The 10,434-nt window shown below is 40.5% G+C and overlaps 1 protein-coding gene across 2 annotated transcripts; it reads right to left on the reverse strand.

Moving 5' to 3' along the window:
• Nucleotides 1-728: 728 nt before the first annotated feature.
• On the reverse strand, nucleotides 729-10,427 carry LOC141000612 (DEP domain-containing protein 7-like). 2 transcript variants are annotated; one of them, XM_073471362.1, is made up of 13 exons: nucleotides 10,356-10,427; nucleotides 9,954-10,230; nucleotides 9,414-9,593; nucleotides 9,003-9,144; nucleotides 8,828-8,923; nucleotides 5,540-5,724; nucleotides 5,184-5,385; nucleotides 4,741-4,892; nucleotides 4,358-4,549; nucleotides 4,038-4,180; nucleotides 3,789-3,914; nucleotides 2,202-2,277; nucleotides 729-1,194 (listed from the first exon to the last, which is right to left on the reverse strand). In XM_073471362.1, the coding sequence occupies exons 2-13, from the start codon at nucleotides 10,018-10,020 to the stop codon at nucleotides 983-985; spliced, it is 1,773 nt and encodes a 590-aa protein (XP_073327463.1). In that variant the 5' UTR covers nucleotides 10,021-10,230; nucleotides 10,356-10,427; the 3' UTR covers nucleotides 729-982. The 2 variants fall into 2 exon arrangements, with proteins under 2 accessions (XP_073327463.1, XP_073327462.1); XM_073471361.1 differs by having other exon boundaries at nucleotides 4,358-4,567.
• Nucleotides 10,428-10,434: the final 7 nt, after the last annotated feature.

The raw sequence follows: 10,434 nt of genomic DNA on the forward strand, positions 1-10,434 counted from the left end.
TTGTTCTCCCTTGTTTATAAGTTTTCACAACTGAAAAATAAACTTTATACACAAAAGTATAGGCAATAAATGCACCTTTCAATAGAAGTAGGTTGTCAGTTTAATGATCATAATTTCCCTCTGCTTTAACAGCCTGGGTTATGATTTTTAATGACATGAGTATTTTTGTGCTTTGCTACTGACATAACTGATGATAAATGTGCTAATATGCTTAATAAGAAAAGGATCAAAGGTCCGCCAGTTGAATAGGTCTGCGATAAAGGGTTTCATCTACATGAATTTTCTGAAATTATGTTAAGATGTAAAATATGTCCAATTGAAATGAAATGTGGTTGTGATTCAAGTGAATTAGGTTTTCAAATAAGCTCAATTTTTGCAACGTTGCACTCAAAATTTCTTGAATATTTTAAAGATCCCCATTATATCTGAGAATTCAGTAGCATTTTCCCAAAATTGCACGAAGACACTTTTTTGCTGCGCGATCGCTCCATATTTTTTTCAAAATTCCCTACACAAATTATATATTTAAATATACACAACATATTAACAAAGATAAATGGAATACGAAGAATTGCCTTCACACAAGACACCCTTAGTTGCAGCGCATCATGGATTTAGCTGTTTTGTTGTTGTTGTTGACGACATTGTACCAGGCTGCTCTATTCTATTCCATTTTTTTTGCTTTAAAAAAAACACATTAAGCTTAATCATGAAAAAAAAGCAAAGAGTATATATCAACAGTTTATTTATTTTGTTCAATAATAAAGCGAATACACACATGCAAATGTAATCATATACCGTAGGTATCTTTCTCATATGTATCTTTACAATCTCCACTATGATTTATTGTCAGCCACAAACATTTCTTTTCAGTCATTTAGCTTGTTTCTAACTGAGCAAATATTAACCAAAACCAGATAATGGTGAAAGTGACTGTAGAAGACATCAGAGATAGACAGGCTATGTCATTGTCTTCACAAATCTACAGCACCCCAACAGCAGATTCACCAAAGTACTGGTTATATATCTCTGGGTGGGCTTGGTAAAACTGTCCCAGTAGACGCTTCCTCTCCTTGACAGAAATCTTGGTGTCCAGGTGGATGCTGTTAAGAAGAGCCCACAGCTCCTGGCGGGTGGTGTTCTTTGTAGAGTCTGTATAGGACCTGCTGAAGGGCGGCTGACAGAATATGGAGCCTGAAGGAACGAAGACAAAAAATATGGTGTTGGCAGGGAGTGAACTTAGTTACAGTGATGTCATAATCAAAAACTAACACTGACAACAACAACAAAAATGGATTTTCAAGCTGCATCATAGTTTTTGCCACCTTATAACATTGTTAGAGGAAATGTGTTACAAGCAACTGCCTACACATACGTATCACACAAACAGAGTAACATCTGTACTGGGAACTGGAAAAGTTAGTTTGACATCATTTCATAACGAGTCTGTTCAAGATCTATGCCACGCATAAAGTACATTTTGTTTGTGATTTCTAAAAATTTGTTTGATACATTTCTAGTAAGTTTTCACTTGTGGCAACAATGACAGTTTGCATCTTACATGAGAAGCTCCTAAGGATGCACGTTGTAGGAAAATATTAAAAACATTCAACAACACAAAGTCATGCAAAGAAAACCATTGGAAGTGTTATGTGCTCTCTGCTTCAGTGATTACAGAGTCAGTGTCAGTGCAGTCAGTGTAAAAAGTAAGAAATCATGACAGATGTGTTGTCTTTAACTAGACACAAGGTGGTATTGCAATGAGATGAAAAATATCAGTACCATTATCAGCTGAATTACCACATAAATTATGTGTTATCAGATATCATCAGGAATCTAAATTATATACATTCCTAAATGTAATGCGCACACTTAAGACCACTATGATCTGTTAAATCCCTGATGCTTGAGTGGAGCCAAAGCCTCAGGCACAGATGTGAAAATTAAGTTTATCTCTGAGACGTTCCAGGTAATAAAATGTGTCATGTTGATGTACATTAGAGCTTATTGTGAATTGGTGAAGAGTTGTTTTTTTTTCTTCTTTTAAAGGGATACCGTATCTGTCTTTGAGTGCAGCTGTACAACAACAAACTGATGAGGGGCAGGATTTTTAAGGCACAATTATGTTTTGATCCATCTATTATCAAGGTGTATTGTGTTGGACATTGCTGTTGGATTATCACTTATAAACAGTCATTTACCAGTCACATCGGGCTGCTTCCGCTGTATGAGGCTGACCAGCTTGTCACTCACTCCTTTGTGTAGAGCCCCTGGTATCTGGAGCAAAGAGAATAATATAGAAAATAAATTGAAAGTCTTCATGAAAATTGTCTTGTCCATTAAATTACACTTGGCAGTCTATTTGAAATTTCAATTCAACTTCCCTTTATTCCCTTTCACTGACAGCTTTACACAAATGTCTGCAACTAAACTATATTTTGCAACTCAATTTGGGCAATTTGCTTACACAACGTGTTACAGCACCACTTAATGGCAAAGTTCAGACAAACACGTTACACATTGCAGTCTAAAACCAATACAGCATATTCTGGGTTAACGTTTGGTAACAGTGAGTCAGGGCCAGAAATTGGATTGCAGATGTAACACATGTGAATGTTGGTCCTCATACTTGAAGGAGAACGTCACTTGATTTTACACATAAGGTGGATTTGTGATGTGTTGAGGAGCCTTGTCAAGTCTGAGAAATCCGGATATTGTCTTGTCTTAGAGCTCTTCTCTGCGTGCTTGAGCTCAGGCTTTGCATACATGCGGAGAGTGCTTCATAAAATAAAATAAAATAAAAAAATGCTATTCAGTTACATTATGGGACATGTAGGACCCAGTGTTTTGAGGATACTAGGCACAAAGAGTTGGGACAACACAACCTCTGCTACTTAAATTTGGGCTGTTTTTTTTCTTTTAGGCATACTACAGCTGTGGCTTTACAGAAGGCAATGCTTGGCTGTAAGTCGGTCCAACACTTTGGGGTCCAGACAAAAAACTCATAATTAACAGATGCTTTGCAGTGAGATTTTGTAGAGACATTTGTGATTGTAGAGGATGAATCACAATGACTTTGATGATTTTCTTTCTTTTTCTTGAGTGTCATCGACAGGGTTAAGGAGAGGTTTACTTGTGGTTTTGGGGTAAATGTCTTGACAACCTCGGATGAATAATACTTTGGTTCATGAGCAAATTACACCCTGATCAAGGGAAGATGGTGAATAAGGCATTATTATATCATATATTTGAGTTATATAGGCAAATGCCAGCTAAATTAATGGCATTCCCACCAGACTCAGCTTTACTTTGTGTTAAGTGATAATAAGCCAATGTTAGCATGCTAAAATGCTAAACTGAGATAGGGAACATTATATCTGCTAAACATCAGCATGATCAGCACGTTAGCATTTAGCTCAAAGAACCACTGTAACCAAATGCAGCCTCACAGAGACACTAGCATGACTGTAGTCTGTGACTGAAATTACTTCATCATGTACCATTTCGCTTCTCCCCTACATAGTAAAAACTATTTCGTTTATTATATACTGAGTAGTAGATCGAGATTTCTCACTGATGTGATTTATTGTTACTTCTGACACTCATTTTTAGGGAAATTTCAGACACAGCATCGGGTTGTTCATGTGAGTCTTTTGAGTCTCCCAACTTTATGTAAGTGCAATACAAAATCTTCACCTTGAAGGAACCCATGGATTATTTGATGAGTTGAGGTATAGACCCAAAAAGACTAGAAATGTAATTTCCTCTGTCTGACAGCATTTCTTTACCTTAAAAATTTCCTTTATGTTGCTGAGCATGAACACCACCATCAGATCCTCTTTTTCCTTTGGAAAAGACTTGTTGTGGAGGATTGCCCTTGAGAAAGACCTCTTCACTGTCAGTCTGTTCTCCATCTGCAGGTCCAACAGCACATCTTTAATGTCAACTTGCCACAGCGATGACTTTCAATGTTGAGACATTCTTTAACTGGACATTTTAAAAATGCATTATCCCAAGAGTTAGTCACCAGCTCTCACCTCCTTGTCCAGTTTTATCTCTTGTGGGTCAGCTGCCAGAGCCATGAATATAAGCAGCCTGTGCAGCTCGTCTCTGCAGGCGGGAGACAGCAGCTTCAGACACAGCTGCAGAGCCTCAAGAGCTGTGTCCAACTTCGCATTCACTAGCAAGACAAGAGAGATTAATGTAAGTCACACTGAGGTTACTGACATCTAAAAAGAGTCGGGCAACTACGGCAGAGAAACAGGCTTGGTTACAATTCCTGGCTGACTTATTCTAGGACAATGTGAATCTAAATAAATGACAAAATCAGTTTCTGGGTCCCAACCCTAGCTCTTACCCAGCAGGTCAGTGATGGCTATGTAGATGTCCACCATGTATTGGGGCAGCAGTGGAGGCCTGTCTGTGTGGCTGTAGTGTTTCACCAGGGTCCTATACAGCAGCAGCTTACACTCGGCCAGACCACTCTGGGAGAGACGAGGCTGCTCATCACTGCTGTTGGCTGGGCTGGACACAGACTCCAGAGACTGCACTGGAGCCAGAAATTGAACTGTATATTGTTATAATATTAACAGTTAGCAGTGTCATACAGTATCAAACTGTAAAAAAAACTTCTTTAGATCTGACATTACGTAAAGGAATGGAAGAATTCTGTATTTTAGAAGTGACAACACCAAACTCAAGGACCAACCCCGCTGTTCTGGTACTCATCCAAGCACTTGCCTCCATCCTGTGAGCTGCTACAAGCTGGTACTTGCACGCAGCTGTCCTGATCTTGCAGGAAACAGTGAGGCAGCTCTCTGCTCAGCTCCACCACTGGCTGATCAGGGAGGAAGTCCAGACAGTCCAGAGCTGCAAGGAGCCACTCATCTTCCCTGAAGGTTAAGGAGCAATACAGGAAAATAAACAGGGATTTACTTTTATTTGAGACAAAAACTAAGATTTTCTGAATACATATTTAAAAATATATATAAATTTTGAATATTTAAAGAATAGTTAACAATGCTTTAATCCACTACTTTGAGACAAAAATGACATTTAGCCACCCAAGGAAGGGGTTTCAGGTGTACGTGAAAATGTATACTTCCTTAGTACTGCACTTTACATCACTAAAAACTTTCTAAGATTAAGCTGGAAATTAACAGCCGAAGCAAAGCCAAACCCACTGAGAGACCCTGAAGGCCTTGAGGATCTGTCTGTCCAGGTGGTTGCTGCTGTAGATCAGGTCTGGGTTATTGTGAGCCAGCAGGTTTAATCGAGGAGGAGAGGATGGGGCCTGGCTGCACTGAAGCACTCCTTCCAGCAGGGGGAGCTCCACCACATTTAACAGCCTGAGCAGGGTCTGCTCCTGCCACACCTCGTCTACCACTGGGGACAGAAGCACAACCAATATTAGGAGAAAAAGAGAATGAATTTACGTTTGTTACAATAATGCATGTCTTTGTCTGTCTAAATACCTGTGCTTTAACAAAGGAAAAGTGGCACAACAGGCTGAAACACACATGATAACATGGCACCTTACATGATTGTGGTAAGGCAGTGTCCGTCCACACTCTGCTGGGACTCACACTGTCCACCAGAGGCTCCAGTGACAGGCTGGCGGTGGCAGGAGCATCCAGCTGGTTGGATTTTGTGGACGTCTGAGTACATTTGACAGGGGTGGACACCTGAACGTGGGGTCCAGTGGGACAGGTCTGCTCTTCCTGCCTGGAATACAAAACAGAGACAGCTGGGAGCTCATGTTGGTGACATACTGAATAGTATGTTTTAGGATTCTAGTACAGGTTAGGCAATATGAAGACGATAAAGATTTGACTTTCTGTAGAGACTCTGCAGTATTGTTTATACAGTGGCAGCTCTGCCTTTAATATGTCTGCTTGTATAGACCGTTGTGGGCCATGTTCCAAATCAATGAACAGGTGTTCATATGGCAACACTGGATTAACAGAGTTTTTGCATTGATTTGATGAAGTGCTTTGATTGTCAGGTATTTAATTCAATTGAAAATCAACACATTCCTGTATGAGTATGTATGCTTATGAGAAAAACAGAGGTTGTATAAAACCTTTGGTCTATCCAAAGGGAGCTGTGGGAAGTCTAATAAATTGCCTCAAGTGATGCAACTTGAGTGAGATTCAGAAAATGAGAAAAATCTTGGGCTGTGAAGTTAGAAAGTTGTGAGCCATCGGACCTCTGTAGCTCTCTCCTCATCTCAGTTTGAGGCTACTGGCTTGAGCCCACATTAATCATTAGTAGCAAAACACACACAAATCTCCAGCTTGGTGGTTTGGTTGCATTGTGGGTAATGTAGGAGCCAGGTTTTGACACAGAAGAAGAATCCATCGAGAAAAAAAAAAAGAACATACCGTTCAAAAGTTTGGGGTCACCCAGACAATTTCATGTTTTCCATGGAAACTCACACTTTTATTCATCAAATGAGTTGCAAAATGAATAGAAAATATAGTCAAGACATTGACGAGGTTAGAAATAATGATTTTCATTTGAAATAATAATTTTGTCCTTCAAATTTTGCTTTCGTCAAAGAATTCTCCATTTGCAGCAATTACAGCCTTGCAGACCTTTGGCACTCTAGCTGTCAATTTGTTGAGGTGCACCTGAAGCACCTCCCACAAGTTGGATTGGCTTGATGGGCACTTCTTATGTACCATACGGTCAAGCTGCTCCCACAACAGCTCAATAGGGTTGAGGTCTGGTGACTGCGCTGGCCACTCCATCACAGACAGAATACTAGCTGACTGCTTCTTCCCCAAATAGTCCTTGCATAGTTTGGAGGTGTGCTTTGGGTCATTGTCCTGTTGTAGGAGGAAACTGGCTCCAATCAAGCGCTGTCCACAGGGTATGGCATGGCATTGCAAAATGGAGTGATAGCCTTCCTTATTCAAAATCCCTTTTACCTTGTACAAATCTCCCACTTTAACAGCACCAATGCAGCCCCAGACCATCACATTACCTCCACCATGCTTGACAGATGGCGTCAGGCACTCCTCCAGCATCTTTTCACTTGTTCTGCGTCTCACAAATGTTCTTCTGTGTGATCCAAACACCTCAAACTTAGTTGTGTCTGTCCATAACACTTTTCTTCCTGAATCTTCCTCTGTCCAATGTCTGTGTTCTTTTGCCCATCTTAACCTTTTCCTTTTATTGGCCAGTCTCAGACATGGCTTTTTCTTTGCCACACTGCCTAGAAGGCCAGCATCCCAGAGTCGCCTCTCCACTGTGGACGTTGAGACTGGCATTTTGCGGGTACCATTTAATGAAGCTGCCAGTTGAGGACCTGTGGGGTGTCTATTTCTCAAACTAGAGACTCTAATGTACTTGTCCTCTTGCCTAGTTGTGCACCTGGGCCTCCCACTTCTCTTTCTATTCTGGTTAGAGCCCGTTTGTGCTGTTCTCTGAAGGGAGTAGTACACACCGTTGTAGGACATCTTCAGTTTCATGGCAATTTCTCGCATGGAATAGCCTTCATTTCTCAGAACAAGAATAGACTGTTGAGTTCCAGAAGAAAGTTCTCTTTTTCTGGCCATTTTGAGAGTATAATCGAACCCACAAATGCTGATGCTCCAGATACTCAACTAGCTCATAGGAAGGCCCGTTTTATAGCTTCTTTAATCAGCACAACAGTTTTCAACTGTGCTAACATAATTGCATGAGGGTTTTCTAATCATCAATTAGCCTTTTAACACAATTAGCTAACACAATGTACCATTAGAACACAGGAGTGATGGTTGCTGGAAACGGGCTTCTGTACACCTGTAGATATTCCATTAAAAATCAGCCGTTTCCAGCTAGAATAGTCATTTACCACATTAACAATGTCTAGACTGTATTTCTGATTCATTTAATGTGATCTTCCTTGAAATAAACAGTGCTTTTCTTTCAAAAATAAGGACATTTGCAAGTGACCCCAAACTTTTGAACGGTAGTGTATCTCTGGTTCTGCAGCATTGGTCTTGATTCTTTTACTTTTAGCCACACATTGTGAGTCAAACAAAGTTATCATGCAGTTCTCCGTGAAGTACCCTTTCACTTTTTTTTTTTTTTACCAAAAAGTCCTCCATCATGATATGAATCAAATTTCCATGCTGTGCCTAAAAAACAATGATGATATATTCCACTATTATGATATAAAATGCTGTATACTGTGATGGAGGATGCTATTTTTTTTTGCCAATTATGGTAACAGTCCAGCAGAGGGTGGTGGATGGGTGGGTGATGGGTGATACTTAATAGATGCAGACTACTTACAAATGTCAAACCCAGCCAGTTATCTGCCTCAAACTGTGCTCACAATTTTCAGATTAAGTGCAACAGATTCTTAGAAGACATTTCAATCAGGGTTCCTGACTAAACAATAGCAGAATAAAACGATATCAAGATAATGTCACAGGGAATAACTGTATTTCACAACTACACCAACCTTAACAGGCCTTAATTATAGGTCAAGCATTAGACTTCTGGCTTTAACTGGAGAGATTGGTCCTCAATCATTTCTCACTATAAATTAAAATGAAACAGGGGAAAAAAATTCTTCTTGGAAACTGACAAAATATAATAGAGTCATCGAGCAGTTTGCTGTACATACGGACCATTTGTGCAGTTAAGTCCAACAGTCTCTAAATGTGCAGTTTAAGGAGATATGTGTGAAACTCTATGGTCATTTTGAAAGCTGTAGTTAGTGTTAGTGTCGTACTGGACACCATTACAATATATGATTTTTTTTGTTCAAACAGACGAGTGACTAATAAAGTTGCTTGTCAGTGTATGTAATTGAATGATTTAGACTTCCTACCTGTCTGAAGGAGCACTGCAGAAGAGTTTTTGGATCCCATTCACAAGCGCACCTCTCTCCAACTCATCGACTGAAGGAGCACACACACTTACAAATCTGTGTAAAATAAGGCAAATGACCATTGCGGATAGAATTGTTGAACAGAAAATAAAAAGGTGGCTTGTGTGTATCTAACCTGTAAAGAGCACTCTTGCTGTCCTGAAACACAACCTGCTTCCTGTCTTTGCCAAACACTTTGGTTCCCACTGCCTCAAACACATTACAGTCCAGCAGAGCCTGGCACACACACACCACTTTGTCCCGGGACACAGCGGCACCTTAAAGTCAAGCCAAACAAAGCTGCAATTTGTGAATGTCTTTTGGTTTATAAATGAAAAGAGAGAATGATGATCAGATAGTTTGGGTGAAACAGAGCTTAGATGAAATATTAAACCCATTAGATGATGGGGTTTTTATGATGTTGTCTTGCTCTGTTTGTTTGTTTTTAACCTCTGTGAGGCACTTTGTGCTGCAAAACTGCATGAAAAGTGCCATATAAATAAAGATTGATTTGATTTGATTTGATTTAAAATGTGAGATTATACACCCTCAGAGCCCTTGACCCGATTAATATGTTCTGCCACCACATCGACAGCCTCTGAGCCCAGGAAACAGTCGCTGTGAGACTTGAGGTGGACTCGTCGACGCTTCACTGTCACTGAGGACCTGAGGTGGGAGATGACGCCACTCCACATGGAGGATGACTGGACCGTGGACACTCCATGTGCTGAGACAAAGACACAGGGGGGACAAAAAACAAACAAACTGAGTCATGTTTTACAGATGAGCTGTGCAGGGTTTGAGTACAGACATACAGGAGGGTGTATGAGACAACTTGAGGATGACAAAGCATGGAGAAGAGGAAAGGCTGGTGGAGGAATATGAAGGTCTGTCTGAGGAAACTGGTCTAACTAAAGGCAGCAGCAGTGAACTGGGGTTGATTATTATTCAGTGAAGGTTGAGCACAACAACTTGAAGAGGTTTTGAGTGTGTAGTTTATCCTAGCTGGTTAGGAGAGACACATGAACAGGCCTGTGGGCTGCAGGAATCCCAGCAGCTCGTTGAAATGCGTGTCTGATTAACTCACCTTGAGGACGAACACACAACTTTTCTGCAAGATTCAACGCCGCGGCTCTTTCTTTTATTGATGCCATGCCTGGCAGATGAGGGAAAAGCGGTTGAGTAACACTTCTTTAGATCAGCAGGAGAGACCAGTGAAGCGAACCACGTCCAAGCAGAAGCTCCTGTAGTTACTGTGTGCAATTTTAAAACTCAGCCTCTAGATGGCGCCAATTGCTAAGTCAGAGGCGTCTCTGATCCATCTCTTGTACATGCCGCTGTGTTCACTGTCTTGATAGAAAATGCTGTAAAAAAAATACAATAATAACATTGTAAACATTGTATTTAGGCACTCAGAGCTCAGAGGAGCACTTTTCAGCATCAGCTTGTGTTTGTTTGTTTTGTGTGATGTTAATAAAGTTTAACAGACATCTTCCCTCTGTCTGGGCTGCTGGTGTCCGTCACATCAGGCACACATCCTGTCCAATTTTATCGCTTTAATATCTATT

This window comes from Pagrus major, chromosome 8 (genome assembly GCF_040436345.1).
Source record: "Pagrus major chromosome 8, Pma_NU_1.0".
Taxonomy (NCBI): domain Eukaryota; kingdom Metazoa; phylum Chordata; class Actinopteri; order Spariformes; family Sparidae; genus Pagrus; species Pagrus major.

What these genes read in the sequence shown, in the direction of transcription:
- LOC141000612 (XM_073471361.1), bottom strand. Translation starts at nt 10,020, where the DNA reads ATGGCATCAATAAAAGAAAGAGCCGCGGCGTTGAATCTTGCAGAAAAG. An exon ending in TAGCAGCTCACAGGATGGAG is followed by an intron (nt 4,568 to 4,740) that starts GCAAGTGCTTGG and finishes AACAATATACAG; the next exon opens with TTCAATTTCTGGCTCCAGTG. An exon ending in ACATAAAGGAAATTTTTAAG is followed by an intron (nt 2,278 to 3,788) that starts GTAAAGAAATGC and finishes TCTTTGCTCCAG; the next exon opens with ATACCAGGGGCTCTACACAA.